Below are 18,156 nucleotides of genomic sequence, written 5' to 3'. Positions count from 1 at the left end.
TTTCCCACTAAAATGCTCGGTCTCCCCCCAAAAAGTCCCTAAAATGCTCGGATAATGCTCATTATACAAACGGTTTTTTAAAATTAATTTTAAAAATTTTAACGTGGGGTCACAGATTCACAGCCACGGCTCACGAAGAAAACAAACATGCCCCCCCCTTGACTCTTGAAACGTAAAACCGCTGACTTTTCCTCAGTCTCCATTCAGCTGTATTTGGGTGGCATTTGAAGTTTTTGTAAATTTCGAGTTTTAGTCTTCACCAAAAAAATTATTATTTTTATTTTTTCTGAAAAAATATAATTTTCCGGGAAAATGCCACTAAAATACTCGAATAATGCTCCATGCTTTTGCCTCTCTAAAATGCTCGAAAAAATGCTAGCATAATGTACAAAAGCCTAGACGCATCTTGTCTGGGAATAGTTGCAATGCAACGTGCACGTGCTGAATAAATAAGTAGTGCGCTGATTGGCCAAAACTCTAACAAATTGCGCGCGTGCTGAGCAGATTGGCAAAAAACATCACAAATTGTGTTTTCACGATCTACCTCACATCAAGGATGAGCCGATACAAGTTTTTGAAAACTTTGCGGTTTCGATACGATATTTGCCTTTTTTCTCGATCGATTAGCCTGCGAACGCAGACGTATTTCCAGTTGTCGTTTCTCTCCACCGAAAAGTTACGTCTGCGAACCCGAGCCACAAAACAATTTCCGTGACGTCAAAGTCTTAAGCCAATCAGAGTTAGGCTCAGAAAAACCCAGAAGTCACACGCGCGTAGCCTGTGAGAGTATCGCGCATGTTTCCGCCAAATGTAATTGCGAGGGAGCTGCGCGAGGAGTATTCGAGTCTCATTCTATCGCCGCATCTGATTGGCCGAAGAGAAAACAAAATATTTTGTCGTCACGGAAATCGTTTTGTGGCTCGGGTTCGCAGACGTTACTTTTCGGTGGAGAGAAACGACAACCGGAAACACGTCTGCGTTCGCAGGCTAGATATCGATATTATGACGTAGTTCTCGTCTTGACGTCATTGGTATGTCAAGGGATTTGTCTGACCATACAAACGACAGTCCTAGCATTATAAATGTTAGCCATGGATGATGATTTTTTGGTCTTTTTGTTCTACTGTTGCATCAGTAATGTGTGGACACCATGTCAAACGGCCTTAACAATTCAAATTTTGACAAGAAAATCATTATTTGTTTGAGAAAAACTGCATTCTTAAATCTCAGGTGCTGACCAGACAGAATACCACAGGCTCTAGTCACGTGTGCAGTATCGAAAACTTATCGAAAGTAGGATATTTTTCTTAAGTATCGATACTTTTCAAAAATGTCAAAATATCGGTGTATCGAATATAATTGGTATTGAATATCGGCCCACTCTACATTTTGAAGCGTTTCTGAGATTTTTTTCGCACACAAAAATCTTTTCACGGCTCTATACTCTTCTGCCTCGACAGGCCTTCAGGACTTCCAGAAGCCCTGAATAGTTTGAAATTATGTTACCAAGCGGAAATAACATAAACTAGTTCAGATTGGAAGGCCATAGGCCGTTAGCCTGTGTACAGCCGTCCCGCTTCGATCCGCTCGAAAAGATCCCCTCCGCGATTTTTTTTTAACGGAGCGGGGCGGCTGTACACAGGCGGCCTTTAAATAACCTCAACAATATATAGAGGCACAACACGTGAACTTTTTATTTGTGGTGAAAACACGTACTAAGCTTATTTCTGAGCTTGTTACATTCAAAATGAACTTAGAATAATTTCAAGGCCAAAATTAAAGTCCTAACAATTCTACGGGTTACAAAATTTGGCACATTCATGGAAGATTCAAGAAAACAATAACATGGCAACATTAACTTGTAGGCTCAAAAACATTTATGGAAATGGTAGCAAAAGGAGGGGACGGGGTCTACTGACCGTAAGGACATCTGAGCAGGAGCTGGGATGGAGCAAGAAAAATCTTGTCACATTCCTGTCACAATAAGTGAATTTTTTTTTTGGAATTACCCAATCAAAACTCCATGGCTAAAACAGTTGTCAAATGTTTTCTGTGTAATCGCTGTTTTGAGCTTTCTCTTGATAATTGTTTAATTTATGGCCCTGCTTATTTGCTTTAAAAGGCTTGTCACCTTTGTGTATTAGGTTCTTGGCTAAATTAACAAATTAACAGTGGTCACGATATATATGAAAAAAATGGTCAGATGACACACAGTAACATTATACTTTTTCCTGTGTAATATCTTTCAGGTCACTGATGCAGAAGACAATGCCATGCTTCTCAATCCTGCATGTGGCTCCTGTGCTGCATGTCGCTTCATCCTGCTTTAGGACATCTTTTCCATTGTAAAACTGGCCATGCTGATTTACTTCAACAGGCTTGTCACCTTTGTGAATAATGTTTTCTGCTAAATTAAAAGGCGTCTCTCCTGTGTGAGTTCTTTTATGTATCTTTAAATTACCTCTCCCCCCCCCTCTTTCTTTTTTTCCTCTTTCTTCTTACTTCTCTTCTTTCCTTTTCTTTTTATTCTTTCATTTTCTTTAATTCCTCGATTAAAACACTTGCCACACTGGTCACATTCAAAAGGTTTCTCTCCTGTGTGTGTTAGTTCATGCTGTTTTAAATTTCCTGCAAGATTAAAACACTTGCCACACTCGTTACATTTAAAAGGCTTCTCTCCTGTGTGTGTTAGTTTATGTTGCTTTAAATTACCTCTCCGATTAAAACACTTGCCACACTGGTCACATTCAAAATGTGTCTCTCCTGTGTGTGTTAGTTCGTGTTGTTTTAAATTTCCTGCAAGATTAAAACACTTGCCACACTGGTTACATTTAAAAGGCTTCTCTCCTGTGTGTGTTAGTTGATGTTGCTTTAAATGTCCTGCATTATTGAAACACTTGCCACACTGGTTACATTTAAAAGGCTTCTCTCCTGTGTGTGTTCTTTTATGTTGCTTTAAATGTCCTGGATGATTAAAACATTTGCCACACTGCTCACATTCAAAAGGTTTCTCTCCTGTGTGTGTTAGTTTATGTTGCTTCAAAGTTCCTGCATTATTGAAACACTTGCCACACTGGTTACATTTAAAAGGCTTCTCTCCTGTGTGTGTTAGTTGATGTTGCTTTAAATGTCCTGGATGATTAAAACATTTGCCACACTGCTTACATTCAAAAGGTTTTTCTCGTGTGTGTGTTAGTTTATGTTGCTTCAAATTTCCTGCATGATTAAAACACTTGCCACACTGGTTACATTCGAAAGGCTTCTCTCCTGTGTGTGTTCTTTTATGAATTTCTAGAGCTCCTGCATAATTAAAACATTTGCCACACTGGTTACATTTAAAAGGCTTCTCTCCTGTGTGTGTTCTTTTATGCCACTTTAAGTCCCTTTGGCGAATAAAACATTTGCCACACTGGTTACATTCAAAAGGCTTCTCTCCTGTGTGTGTTCTTTCGTGCTCCTTTAAATGTCCTGGATGATTAAAACATTTGCCACACTGGTTACATTCAAAAGGTTTCTCTCCTGTGTGTGTTAGTTTATGTTGCTTCAAATTTCCTGCAATATTAAAACACTTGCCACACTGGTCGCATTTAAAAGGCTTCTCTCCTGTGTGTGTTTTTTTATGCCGCTTTAAGTCTCTTGCACGATTAAAACTTTTGCCACACTGGTTACATTCAAAAGGCTTCTCTCCTGTGTGTGTTCTTTCGTGCTCCTTTAAATTCCCTGCCTGACTAAAACACTTGCCACACTGGTTACATTCAAAAGGTTTCTCTCCTGTGTGTGTTAGTTTATGTTGCTTCAAATTTCCCACATGATAAAAACACTTGCCACACTGACAACATTCAAAAGGCTTCTCTCCTGTGTGTATTCTTTTATGGTTGTTTAATGTTCCTGCATGACTAAAACACTTGCCACACTGGTTACATTCAAAAGGCTTCTCTCCTGTGTGTGTTCTTGTATGACTCTTTAAATTTTGTGCAGTTTTAAAACACTTGCCACACTGGTTGCATTCAAAAGGCTTCTCTCCTGTGTGATTTCTTTCACTCAATGTATGTTCTTCCTGATTCTCAGTTTGGGTGAGACTTTTGCTGCATTCTGCATAATCTTCAGCCATCAAGGTCCATGTACTTTCTCACTAGTCTAGTAATATGCCATTCTCAGACCTTAAAGCACAAAAAGTAATGTTAGTATGTTGTTCCAGAGAATATCTGTTTGTTATCCATTCTCCCCCTCCCATACAGGTGTTTGGATTTGAGGCTCCACCCCCAGTATATTTCAGTTTAGTCTCAAACTCTCATTTTAAAATTTTGGCTGCTGAGGCCCCCTCCCACTACTCACAATACATTTTCCAGTTACCCTTTCTGGGGTGGGTATAATATTTGCAGGAAGATGCACAGGGCAAGAAAAATTTTCCCCCCTTCCCCCATTTCCCAAATACACACCTGGCTTTGGGATTCTTGTGAGGTCTACTTTTAGCAGAGGGTACTAGGGGCTCAAAGGGCCACAGAAGCAGAGCACCATAACCATAGCAATGAGAGAATCATGCATGCATAGAGAACCATATGATGCCTTTTATTTTTTCATGGTCGTTAGGGCTGGCTGCATGGGTTGTGGATTTCTGAGGTGTACTTTTAGCAGGGCTCACCAGTGGCCCAAAGGGCCAAGTATGGGCTACAGAGCAAAGTCACATCTTCTATCCACACACTTGATAGTGTGTTTGTTAAGAACTTCTCTCTAAGGTCATAATTCTGCACAGAACAAGTAGTCATGCAAGGTTTTGAGTCGGCGAAATGCCATGATAAGAAATTCATTGATGGCTCCCGTACATCTCTCAGAACTGTGCAACAATGTTTGTAATTCTTTCAGAATACCACTATATTCGGCAGGCCCAGGTAGTATGTTACAACAATGGGGACCCTGTTATTTTTGACCAGTAGTTTGGGTGCAAGAAGTGTAACCCGGGCCTTCTCAATTTACACCCTGATAAATGTCTGTCGATATCCCCTGGCTATTAGGAGCCTCATCAGTTTCGCTATGATTTTCTTTAAGGGTTCAGGCAAAGAACAAAATTAATGTGTTTAGTCTTAAAGCCTGTGCATATCCATGACACAGTCCTTTCAAAGGCCAAAAACTATAAGGAAATGTACCTGGCGTATCCAATCAAACAAAATCAAACCAAAAACCAATCCAACACCAATCATTCGATTGGGTTCGGTAATCGAACAAAATCGAACATGTATTTTGCTGTGAGTTCGATTTTTGAACTAATTGAACTAAATCGAACACAATAGAACTCAATCCGAATCCATTTTGTTTGGAATCCATCTGTTGTTTAGTAAATCACGCAGAACCAAACAGGGTGCAGCGCATCTTACACAATGTCAGCAATATAAACAAACAGGAGTTCGGTAAATTATCAAACGTTCAATTGAATGTGATTGCCGACTGTTTGGTAATCGAACGTTCCATTTCGTTCGATTGTCGACTGTTCGGTAATCGAATGTTCAATTTTGTTGGATTGTGTTCGATTGACCAAATTTTATTGTGAGTTCGAATATGTTCGATTACTGGGTTTGATTGGATATGCCGGGAATGTAATAGGCTTGGAAATTACTGGGTGGGGTGGGAGCAGCTGTAGGAAAAATTCCTTCTGTGGGGGAGGTATGGATAATTGTGGAACTACACAATGCACAACTGCTACCCAAGATGGCAGCTACATTAATATGACAAGTAATTTGGCATTTAACTTTTTCACTGCTACAAGGACATACAGAGAAGGTATGTCCTGTATCAGATTACTCATATGCTTTACTCCTTTACCCATTCCAGGCCCGTATTACCACTCCTTTTAATGCAAATCTCGCATTCCTACACAGTGCTACACTTTCGCTTCATCACTATCCTGAATCCCGTTTCCCAGTTAGAGGCAAAAGTAGCACGAGTGGTTGGGCTATTTGACATGAGCTGAGTTTTGTAAAGTTTCTTTTTTATCACTTTCAATACCTAAGATTATCAACAGTGTAGTACACTTTATTTAAGCTTACCGTAATCGAATATTTCAGCAGGACGTAACAAATCGATCGAAATCAGTTTTTTTTAACAAAATTGCACACATTTTGTTTAATTTTATATTTTATAAGCATTTTAATGGCTTGATTTTGTATCAAGTTCCGTTATTTTAAGACCTTCTAAGAAAATGGAAAAATCCAAGATGGCGGACTCAGATGACGGTTCTAATGACATCATATGTCACTCAGCTAACATCTTGTAGAGTAAGTGCAAGACTTTTCACTCAGTCCAAAATAACTTCACTGGGCATTAATAGAACGGGGGAGGGTCCATCCACCCCTCCCCCTTGTACCACGTGGAGTATGAATTTGCTTATACGTCTGAGGGTTACCAACTCACTGGTTATTTCACTAAAAGCGTGGTTTGTTGAGCCATCTGTCATGCCATTGGACAAGTTGTTGTATTCATTGTGAACCAAACGTGACTGATGAAAAACATCAATCAACTGACTTCAAATTGAAGGTCTCAATGGGGTGGTGCCTTCTACGGTTAACAGTTAAATTTGGGCTTTTTTATTACGGCTAACGGTTAATTTATTTCCATTTCGGTTAACAGAAGTTAAAAATCTCCTTGGAAATCTTTGTTACTCTTGGGATATCTTCGGTAGTCTTCGGAAATCTTGGGCAGTCTTCAGTAGTCTTCGGAATCGTCCGAAATGATCGGGATTCGTCGGAAGATAGCTGAAACCTTCTTGATAAAATTTACTGATACAGTGAATTTTTTACTGTTAGTGTAAAAATGCCTAAAATGTAATTGTTTAATGTTATTGCTGGTTTTTACTGTCACGCAATCAAAAAATAAATTTGAAACCATTCAACTACAGAAGCTATGAATTTCAAATATTATAGATGATAAATAAATAAATGATTTCTCCAAGTTTCGGGTCTGTGCGGTGTACCGTTCGCGAGTTATTTTCCGAACCTTTCCACGCAAATTTATAAAGCTTAGTATGGAGATGCCATAACTGTGTCCTTCCGAGGGACACAAATATGGCTGCCGTGATGTCAGAGAAACCATCTGGAACTCAGTTCTGTTTACAACAGCGGCTATCCTTGGCTTAAGAGCTAGTACACTTTCACATAAACACCACAAATTATATCTGAAAATGTTCAATCTGCTCAAAATGGAAAGGAAAGGCCTTTTTTTTAAACAAAACAGCTTTGTCACGGCACTCAGCTTGATGTCACATATGACGGAGAACTCAAATATTTAAAATGCTCTGTTTTAAAAACGAATGACACTATCGATCTGAAAATTTGGAAAAATACATATTTTTAGTTTATCTTTCGGCTAATGACAACGAAAATTTAGCAGGCCTAGTGAATTTTGATTTTAGAATTTTATGACGTAACATGAAAACCAAGAATAGAGCCAAAAAATTAAGTGTTTAGTGTTATCGAGGTAGGCACCATTCAGACCCCCGTCTCAGGACCATTCTGGGATGACGAAGTGATCTAGTCTGTATTATTTAAAATTAGTGACACATTTTTATGGTTAATTAACATATTTCTCGGCTTATGGTTAAATTTTCCAATTTTCACGCCTAACGGCTACTTTTTTGGCCGTTTTAAACAAGAAGTTTCGGTATAAAAGAGGCCTGGCCTGGCCATTCTCGCGCCCAGTTGTTAGTCAATGATCAAAGCGTAAACAACTGGCAAACAACCTGTGTATTTTCCACAACTGTTACTGATAAAATGTGTTTCATTTTCGTTAGGAATATTCTGTTAGGTGTTAGGAAGTTATTTTTCATATTTTTGTCAATAATTTACCGGTATCTTGGTTTCGTGAGATTTCCAAACATGTTCAGCTTGAAGGATGCTTGGCACCACAACGTGCCACGAATGCAAACAGTACAAATTTGCATTTTTCGCCCGAGAAGTGTGAAATGTGGAAGGTGCCATCCCTTTTATAGCGGAACTTTAACCCCATTGAGACCCTGCCTTGGTTAACCCTATTCAGACCAGGCTTTTTTGGATCCGTAACTTCTAGTAAAAATATTTAAGCAATCACAATGAAAATTGGAGGATATATAGTATGTCCGAAAATCTATCTTTTGATAAAATCTATCTTTTGATATATGTCACACGGGATGATGACGTCACATCACGTGACAATCATTGATGTCAAAACAGCCGCCAAATTGGATCCGCATCTTGGATTTGAAAATAAATTATTTCTCCAAATGTCAGAAAACGGCCCAAAATTAATGAAAAGTACTCAAACTCAATAAACGGTGCAAGAGTCATGTCTGTCAAAATGCCGTTGCCATGGTAACGTCAAGTTCCCGACACAGCAACCTATCCTATCAAATTATTGCCAGATAAATTTTAGATAAACTCGCAAAGTTTGGCAGCGCTTGGTTGAATTTTGAAAAAGTTATAAGCGTTAAAAGTCAGCGTGTGCACTCCCCCCCAGGTCTGGATAGGGTTAATGAGGTGATGGTTACGTCACTGATGACATTATAATAACGTTAAAAGTCTGAATGTTGTCACAATTAGAAGTTTATTACATTTAAGGTCAAATGTTATTACAATTTTAGGAGTTTATTACATTTAGGGCCAGTTATTACATTTAGGTCTTCTACAGCTCATTCTTGTAATGGATGATTTGGGGGGAGGGGGGGGCAATGGAAATATACTCATGCAGCCCCCTTGTGTAAAGTCAAAATGAAGTTTAGAAACTTATGTAAAAAAAATATAATCTTTGTTAATTAACATCAAGTCATAAATTTTTAAACTTCTAAAAAATGCAACGTTGATCAAGATGCCAAGCTGTGTACATCTTAGGGGACCCTAAACGGGTTCATTTTAACACATGCTACAAAGTAAAAGTAACAAATAATATTTTTGAAGCTCAGATACACATGTAAAGCAAATGAGAAAGATAGTTTGTTGCTTTAATTGCATTTTGAATTACCTTTCTGTCAGGAAGTATCCACTTGCAAACAATAGCGCAGCGAAAGATGCGTACGAACACATCGTCTTTCTACTCACCTTAAAATGAAAAACAGATGACGTGACACAAGATGACGTGACATGAAATAAAAACGTGCAGTGATCGAGGAAATCGTGGGTTTTAATATAGTGAGCCGAAACATGGCAAGCATAACCCGCTTGACATTTAGTACGAATAGAAATATCTGACGACAGAAATGCTTTCTGATTTGATGTTCGATTAAAACGATTTATTGTTGAAAAATGTAAAGAGAGCCCTTTTTTTTTTTTTTTTTTTTTTTATTTTTTTTTTTTTTTTTTCTTTTTTTTTTTTTTTTTTTTTTTTTTTCCACCTTAGCCGGTTTTTTTCCTTTCCCCCCAAAAACAAAAAAAAATTCCCCACCCCAAATTTGGTTTTTTTCTTTTAAAATTTAGATTTATTTTATATTAAAATTAAATTATTTATTATACTTAAAAAAAAATTTATTTTTTTTTACAATTGTATCTGCAAGAACTTCCCGGAAATTAATTTTGAATTTTAAAAAAAAGGGGAGAATAGCATGTAAAACTACTTCCGCTGCCTGGAGGGACGGCAGTTGTGTGTGTCAGCGCACGTTAAAATGAAGCTTTGATTGCATGTATCAGCGCATGATAAAATGAACCCCCCATGGTGTCTTGATCCACGTTGCACTTTTTGGAATTTCTGAAATTGTGATTTGATGTAAATTTATTTATTACACTGAACTATGGCTTCATTTCTTTACACATGTGTATCTGAGCTTCAATTATAAGTTATTTTTGACTTTTACTAACAGCAAAGGAAAAGCATGTAAAATTACTTCCGTTCTACAACTTCCGTCTATACCACTTCTGTCTACACATTTTTTGCTCACACATTTTTTGTCTACACATTTTTTGCTCACACATTTTTTGTCTACACATGGCAACTTCTGTCCACATGCACTTCACTCTAATACCTCCTTCTTTGTGCTTGCGCACAAGAATGAGCCAGAAACGGTAGCTTTTCTTCTGCGATAATTTCTGATCGAAATCGATACAAATTCGTTTGAAATCGATACTAATCAAACGCGATCGATACTTTTCGAACGCAATCGATACTAATCGAACTTTAATTAGTGAAATCGATCAAAATCGACAATCACAAAGAATTGGGTCATCGATTTTGACCAATTTTCGATACTAATTAGTTAATTACTTATCGATGTTTATCGATTTTTATCGAGTATCGGAATTATCGATTTGTTACGTCCTGATTTCAGCCGGCTCGAGCACGAGGACCTGTGTTCATGTAGCTTCCATGCAAAATTTTCGGCTAAAGTTCAGCATATATACCCGGCCACTTATTTACCTGTCATTGAATAAGAATCTATTGTGTTATACCTCGTTCTACAAAAGGTCCCGACACATGTACATGAAGTGGCCGGGTATTCTGAAGTTGCTAATTTTCAAAGCATTCGGCATAGATCTTGTTTTGTATTTTCTACTCTCTGTTTCAGCATGTTACAAAGCGTTAGTCGTAGCGGAATAAGTAATTGCTACTCTATTTACGATATTTTCACTTTTTCTTACCTCTACTGAAGCAAAACAGTCGACATAAACTGCAAGACTTTTAGACGCGATCGATCAGCATGCGGCCATTGAAGTAGAACCCAGTCTACTCGCCACAACGCCACAACGGAAATAATGGAAAACAACACAAAACCGAGGACAGGACTAATTGGAACATTGGAATGAATCGATCGAAAGCTGAACTCTTCAAAAACCACAAGAAACAAACACAGGAAAAATTAATGAAATAAATAAAGAGGTTCAAAATAAGAAAAATACCCAGTAACAGGCTTGACAAGGAACCAAGCACATTACCATATCAAACCAAAGAACACTATTACGGTACGTTTAAAAAATATATATATAAAATGCACTCTGATTGGTTAAATGTAGTTGTTTTGCATATATAAGGGTATGGTAAACACAATTTAGCAGCACATGCAATTTTAATTGCATTTCTTTAACTAAAGATTGCGGTCCAGATACAAGCTCTGGCGGGGGAGCAGGGGTTAGGCTCTTACCAATAGTGCTAGCACTTTTTTGGCATTATTTGGCTTCGCGAGCATTTTTTTTTTTACATTTTAACCCTAAAAAGCAGTGCTAGCATTATTTCGGATTTTCGACTGACTATTTGTCTAATTTTGTGTTAAAAAGCACAATCTGATTTCACAAATCTCATTTTAGTCAAAGGAGCCGAGGAGGCCTGGGGAATAGGTTTGATACGTCAGTGGTTGCCTTCTAGAAACCCAGTCCATCACACTCGTTCCAAGATGACGTCATCCACGTTGTCATCGAGAAACAATGGAAGTCAGCCAGCCAAGGCAGAGATAGCTCGAGAGCGTACTCTGACATCAAACATTGATCGTTACATTTTATTGTTGAAAAATGTAACTGAAAATCTGAAAAATGTAATATTCTAAGATAAAAAAATCGGAAAAAAGTGAGCATTTTTATGTTACCCACGAGCACTTTTTAAAAAAATTAGCATTATTTTAGCACTTTTTTGCCAAAAAACGAGCACTTCTTTTAGCATTTAATGCCTTTTTTATGAGCACTTTCGATAAGACCCTAGCAGGGGTCACCAGGTGCACTGTGTTCTTGTGTAAGACACTTCACTCCGCAATGCCTCTTTCCACCCAGATGTATACAGTCAATTCTCTCTTAACGTACACCTCCATAAGAGGGACACCTCTATAAGACGGACATGTGGTGTTTGTCTGGTCCTTGATATTTTCCCGTCATTTTACAGTAACTTAACTCACTACAAGACGGACAGCAGGAGTCGGTCCTGAAGAGTCCATTTTAAAGAGACTTGACTGTGAATGGGTAATAACCCTGACCTGTTATGGACTAAAACCCATGCAAAGGAGAGTAGAGATTCTTCCCCTGGATGCTACAAAAACACGGATGAGCTCCTAATGTATGGGCCAGACTCAAATGCATGACTTGACTTCCCTTTCTCTCCTGGGGGGGTGGGGGTACTCAAAAAAGTTTTATACGGGGAGGCTCCGCTCCAAGTTCTACCCCATTACCCTTTTATATACCATTTTGGCGGAAATTTTACCCCTTTCGTATACCGTTATCTTAAAAAGGTACCCCTTTTATATACCTAAGAGACATGGCGTGGACCTAAAATAGAAGGTTCTCTTGTCATTTTTATGTAGCGCTTAATAAAATAATACAGCCATAAATTGCGTCTGTTCGAAATATTTTAATTACAGACCCTTTTAAATAGCCAAATGACAGATTTCCATACCCTTTCATATACTTAAACTCGTGAAATCCCTACCCTTTTATATACCTAAAGCCTGACAAAGGTACCCCTTTCGGGCAGAGCCTCCCCGTATAGGCCATTATGGGAAGTACCCCCCCCCCCCCCGGGATTTCCCTTCAAAAGGACTATAGAGGGTGGAGGTTTAAGTTATTAAGATTCACCTGTAAACTGAAGGTACTGGGAATTGTGATCTTAAGATCACATGAAACGTCTTGTTGTAAATTGAAAAACGAAACAAACAAAAGAAAAACAAGGAAACCAAAAGAGAACACTAGACAACAATGTAAATAAATTAAATTTTTATTCAAACAGCCTTCAGCACTGACATCTCTTGGTATCGATTGCAGCACGTTCTCTCTTATATAGAAGGTGTATGATCAATTGCTTTATAAAAATTCCGGAAATTATAAGCTATCAGTGACTTGTCTTAGTTAGCTCCAGCAAGAACTAAATGGTTTCCTTGGAGGCATTGATTCTAAAATAAAACACAAGATGTAATTGCCTTTGTATAAACCCTGCATTAAGGACTAGCATATAGAATACTGTAACTCTTATGGTGATTTGCATTTTAGGTTTACATGTAAAAGTTTATGTTTACATCTACAGCCGGAGCTTATCCCGGTTTTCCGTAGCATTAAGCAACTAGGAGTATTGCTACTCCCCCCTGGATGGGATGCTAGTTACCCCCCAGCAGTAAATTCACCGGTACCCATTTATACACCTGGGTGGAGAGAGGCACTGTGAGAGTAAAGTGTCTTGCCCAAAAACACAACGCAGCGCCCTGGCCTCGAACCCGGGCCATTCGACTCGAAGTCGAGCATGTTAACCGTTAGGCCACCGCGCCTCCCGGGTTTACATGTAGACAGTGAAAATTAGCTACCTATTTAACCACCATTGGGCGGCAAATAATTGTTTTCACCTGAAAGAGCATATGTCTTAGGGCCTCTTCACATGAGCCCGGTTTACGGGCTGTCTCAGTTACCAGGACGGATTTTGACGTCTGTTCATATGGAAAATTTTAGCCCGGTTGACGGGGATAAAATTCAAGAAACAAAGCCAAAATGGCGACACATAAAGTTGCATCTTTCGCAAATATCGTAGCTTTATTGACCCTTGTAACTTTATTAATAAAGCTAATTCGCATATTTCTGAAGTGGAAATAGATACAAGGCAAAATTAAGCCATTTTGACCACCCAGTTACGAAAGGGAAGCTATTTTCTCAAAAAAAGTTGCGTCCCGGCGACCGGGCTGAAGTGTTCATATGGGAAAATATTCTTCCCAGTTGCCGAGATCTCGGTTGCAGAAACCGAGATATCGGTAACCGGGCTGGCCCACCTTCTCATATGAACACATCCAAAATTTTACAAAGAAAATAGGAGTGAGCCGAGATCTCGTGTGAAGAGGCCCTTACTAAGATGCCATCTTGGTCGGACAAAACAAAAGTGTGGTGGGAAATGACCAAAAACAAAAGGTTGAATTTTATTTCCTTAAAATTACCGAGCTATCACTTTCCTCGTGATCTCTTTGCACTTATGTTACTTATTATTACTCATCGCTGCCAAAAATGATTAACGATTGAAAAAAATATATACACTTGGGATTTTGTCGGACATGAGCAAATTTTGGTTGGCCAATGTCTGATGACCGAGTGTTTTTTGCAGCCCTGTCAAAATATAACATATACAAAATATACATTGTTATGATAGGAATAGCCTGAATTTCAGTACGTGACCAGAGGGGGACGTCTGAAATTTAGGCTATGATAGGAACAGATCAGACATTGTTCTTGTTTTTATGGTTCTTTCCTCCCTCTTGCCTGGGATGCATGCTGTTAGGTTAGACTAGAAAAAATATACACTCCCCAGACTTTAAATGTTGTTTGGGAAATTGTCATGGGTGTGGGTTTACTGGTGCGAGGAGGGTGAAAGTGCTTAGTTCCTTGCCCCCGGGTGGGGGATAGGGCTGGTAGGAGGGGAGGTAGAGTCTGGGATAGAAGGCATGTTTTCCTTTTCAACAATATACATTTCTTACTTTGTATATTCTTCTTGAACATTCTTAAGGCAACATTAATTTGGAGGCTCAAAGGAAATTATGAGAATTATCCAGACAATTATTTAAAGACAGAGGGAAAAGTCTACTGGTAAAGATATCCAAGCAGGAAGTGGGATTGAGCAAGAAAAAAATTGTTACCATTAGGAAATATAGATCTGAATTGAATTAACCCAATAAGTTAATTTCATGGCTTAAACACCTGTCAAACATTTTCTGCATAATTAGTGTTTTTAGCTTTTCCTTGATAATAATATTGTTTAGGATATAACACACAAGTGAATAGTGCTTTTCGCGCACGCTGATTGGTTAACTCGGAGGTGATTAGCAAAGTACCATTTACCTCCGAGCAGCTAAAGAGAAACAAACTATCTTCATGCGTCGCTTTGTTTACCGAAAGTAGTTATTCAACTTGTGTGGTATATACTATTTGTGACTTGGTAGATATCCACCACTATTCACCTCCACTTTGAAAGTGAATAATTATTGTTAATTAATATTACCTTTTAACAAAATTAACACTGGTCACAATGTGAAAATACTGGTCTTAAAACAATTTAAACAATAATATTACAATGTTTCCTGTTTGATTTCTTTCAGGTCACTTAAAAGTTCAGCGATGCTGAAGGCATTGTCATGCTGCTCAATCCTACAAGTAGCTGCTGTGCTGCATGTTGTTTCATTTTGCTTTAGAGCCTCTTTTCCATTGAAAAACTGTCCGTGCTGATTAACTTCTAATAGAATGTGATCTTCCTGTATTCGTCGGCACTTCATTACGTTTTCTGCTAAAGTAAAAGGATTCACTCTCGTGTGAGTTATTTCATGCCGCTTTAAATGTCCTGCCTGACTAAAACACTTACCACACTGGCTACATTGAAAAGGCTTTTCTTTTGTGTGTGTTCTTTTATGCTGCTTCAAATCTCCTGCTCCATTAAAGCACTTGCCACACAGGCTACATTTGAAAGGCCTTTCACCTGTGTGTGTTCGTTTATGACGCTTTAAATTATTTGAACATTTAAAACACCTGCCACATTGGTCACATTCAAAGGGCTTCTCTCCTGTGTGCATCCTTCTATGTTTGTTTAGATTTCCCCCATGTGCAAAACACTTACCACACTGGTTACATTCAAAAGGCTTTTCTCCTGTGTGTGTTTTTTCATGTTGTTTTAAAGTTCCTTCTTGTCTAAAACGCTTGCTGCACTGGGTACATTCAAAAGGCTTCTCTCCTGTGTGTATTCTTTTATGCTGTGTTAAATGTGATTTTTGAGTAAAACATGTTTTGCACTGATCGCACTGAAAACGTTTCACTTCAGCTGTGTGTGTGAAACTCTTGCTGCACTTTGTGTGATCTTGCTTCAAAACCTCTTCTCCATTGTAAAACTGGCCATGCTGATTAACTTTTAAGAGAATGTGACCTTTCTGTATTCGTTTACACTTCATTGCATTTTCTGCTATAGTAAAAGGCTTCACTCCTGTGTGAGTTCTTTTATGTTGCTTTAAATGCCCTGCCCGACTAAAACACTTGCCACACTGGTTACATGGAAAAGGTTTCTCCCCTGTGTGTGTTCTTTTATGCTGCTTTAAATCTCCTGATCCATTAAAGTACTTGCCACAAAGGTTACATCTAAAAGGTTTTTCACCTGTGTGTGTTCGTTTATGACGCTTTAAATTATTTGAACATTTGAAACGTCTGCCACATTGGTCACATTCAAAGGGCTTCTCTCCTGTGTGCATTCTTTTATGTTTGTTTAGATTTCCGCCATGTGTGAAACACTTGCCACACTGGTTACATTTAAAAGGCTTCTCTCCTGTGTGTGTTTTTTCATGTTGTTTTAAAGTTCCTGCTTGTCTAAAACTCTTTTCGCACTGGGTACACTTAAAAGGCTTCTCTCCTGTGTGTATTCTTTTATGCTGTGTTAAATGTGCTTTTTGAGTAAAACACTTTTTACACTGACTGCACTGAAAACGTTTCACTCCAGCTGTGTTTGTGGAACTTTTGCTGCACTTTGTGTAATCTTTATCCATCAGGAAGATATACACACTCTTTATACACCACCTGGTAATGTTATTTCCAGACCTTAGAACACAAAAGAATGCTATATTAGTGTGTTGTTCTAGATAGTATCCATTCCTCTCATATGAAAGGTCTATCAGTTTAGGCCCCAAACCCTCTGGATTTTCCCGTTGATTGAGTCTTGAGTTTCCAGCCTAGTTACTCCTAGTATATATAACACTAGTTATGCAGCGCTTTCAAGTGGTATACTTAACAATTATTTCACGAGCATGCATTGGATATGAGATGGTTGTTAGCCAATGAGGTGCGCATTGCAGAGTAGGCTATAACAATCTCATATCCAACAAGCAGGAGTGAATGAATATGAATATGAATCATAGTTGCACCTTCGACCTTCCCTTCGCACGTTTCCCTTTGAGAAATATTTTTGTCTCTATCTATTTACATTACATTATATATTTCAATGTTAAATGCCTTGTTTTTATGTTTCCCAATGAAGCTATTAAAAAAATAAGACCAGAAGTTGTATTCTATACATTCAACGCAGAAAACTTAGTCTGTTCGTTTGTGCCTCCCACGTCCCCTAGTCCCACCTCCCTATGTCCAAACGTCCCAATGTACCCACGTCCCCGAGTCCAAACGTCCCAATGTACCCACGTCCCCGAGTCCCAACCCTAGCACTAGGGTAACCCTAGCTGAGCGCTAGGGTTACCCTAGCGCCCTGTAAACGCTCTGCTCGCCTACCCAGGACAACTTTATTTTGGCTCCAAGAAGCTAAATATGTTTAAAAATACTGACAAAAACAGCGAATTGTGACCAAGAGACATCATATTCATTCACAATTTGTCGTATTTTTGCACTGGAACGGAATTATTTTCGAATAACAGCTTCCTACGATAAAGTTTGTGGTAAAATATTTGGCGCTGCATATGTGAGGTTATTCCATAACATAAGTATTTATAGTTTCTCCATCAAACGCATTCCAACTATAAAAAAAATTGTGCTTGAGATGTTTATGAGCTTGGAAATTGAAATATGATTTTACTGGAACTGATAAACTGCGTAACTAAAACGAAAATCGGTTTTGGCGCTAAGATTATTACCAGTTACATACTATATTTACAAGGTTAACTGAAGCGTAACCGGTGTAAGTTCACCCGGATAGTAGGGTTACCCTACCTGCGAATTTTTGCTTGTAAACCCGGGCTATCTTCTAACCCTCTTGCTAGGGTAACCCTTAAGCACTAGGGTTACCCTACCTGCTTGTAAACATGCCCTAAGTTTGTAAGTGTTCCAGCGTAAATGTTTCCTCACTTAAGAAAAGGCGACTTAATTTCTTATCGTTTTTCTGGGGTCTTGCCAAAGTGCGAGCCAGTGAGTTATGCGAGCCATTTCGGTTAGCCTAAATAACACATCGGTTAGCCTAAATAGCACTCCGGTTAGCCTAAATAGCACTCCGGTTAGCCTACAGTTAGCTTAGGTAGTTTGAGGTTAGCCTTTATATTGGGTTAGGGATTTCTGGCTTGCATGGTTCGCGAGTCATGCGAGCCATTCAGGTTAGCCGAAATAACACATTGGTTAGCCTAAATAGCACTCCGGTTAGCCTAAATAGCACTCTGGTTAGCCTCTACTTAGTTTGGGTAGCTTGCGGTTAGCCTTTTACTGGGATTTGGGATTTCTGGCTCGCATGGCTCGCTGGCTCGCATATTGTCACTACTCGTTTTTCTGTTTTGATCGATGATGTTAGAAG

At 38.7% G+C, this 18,156-nt stretch overlaps 2 protein-coding genes across 6 annotated transcripts in view; both read right to left on the bottom strand.

Moving 5' to 3' along the window:
* Positions 1-18,156, bottom strand: part of LOC144658186 (uncharacterized) — a 221,355-nt gene that overhangs the window by 202,748 nt on the left and 451 nt on the right. The window contains exons 2-3 of one of the 4 annotated variants that reach the window (XM_078518547.1): positions 15,253-16,469; positions 12,665-15,177 (exon numbers count right to left, since the gene is read on the bottom strand). The exons of 1 other annotated variant lie outside the window; for it this stretch is intronic. In XM_078518547.1, coding sequence (XP_078374673.1) covers positions 14,963-15,177; positions 15,253-16,417 — 1,380 coding nt within the window. In that variant the 5' untranslated portion in view covers positions 16,418-16,469 and the 3' untranslated portion in view covers positions 12,665-14,962. Of the gene's footprint in view, positions 1-12,664; positions 16,470-18,156 lie in introns of those variants that run through there. 2 more of the 4 variants (XM_078518548.1, XM_078518546.1) reach the window with 2 other exon arrangements.
* On the bottom strand, positions 1,671-10,708 carry LOC144658161 (uncharacterized). 2 transcript variants are annotated; one of them, XM_078518514.1, is made up of 3 exons: positions 10,590-10,708; positions 2,551-4,160; positions 1,671-2,467 (listed from the first exon to the last, which is right to left on the bottom strand). In XM_078518514.1, the coding sequence occupies exons 2-3, from the start codon at positions 4,109-4,111 to the stop codon at positions 2,220-2,222; spliced, it is 1,809 nt and encodes a 602-aa protein (XP_078374640.1). In that variant the 5' UTR covers positions 4,112-4,160; positions 10,590-10,708; the 3' UTR covers positions 1,671-2,219. The 2 variants fall into 2 exon arrangements, with proteins under 2 accessions (XP_078374640.1, XP_078374641.1); XM_078518515.1 differs by having other exon boundaries at positions 1,671-2,461; positions 2,713-4,160; positions 10,590-10,707.

Source organism: Oculina patagonica, chromosome 6 (assembly GCF_052425735.1).
Source record: "Oculina patagonica isolate OP01 chromosome 6, crgOcupat, whole genome shotgun sequence".
NCBI lineage: Eukaryota > Metazoa > Cnidaria > Anthozoa > Scleractinia > Oculinidae > Oculina > Oculina patagonica.
Note: the sequence above shows the minus strand (reverse complement) of the source record. Positions and strands in the feature narration are given on the sequence as shown.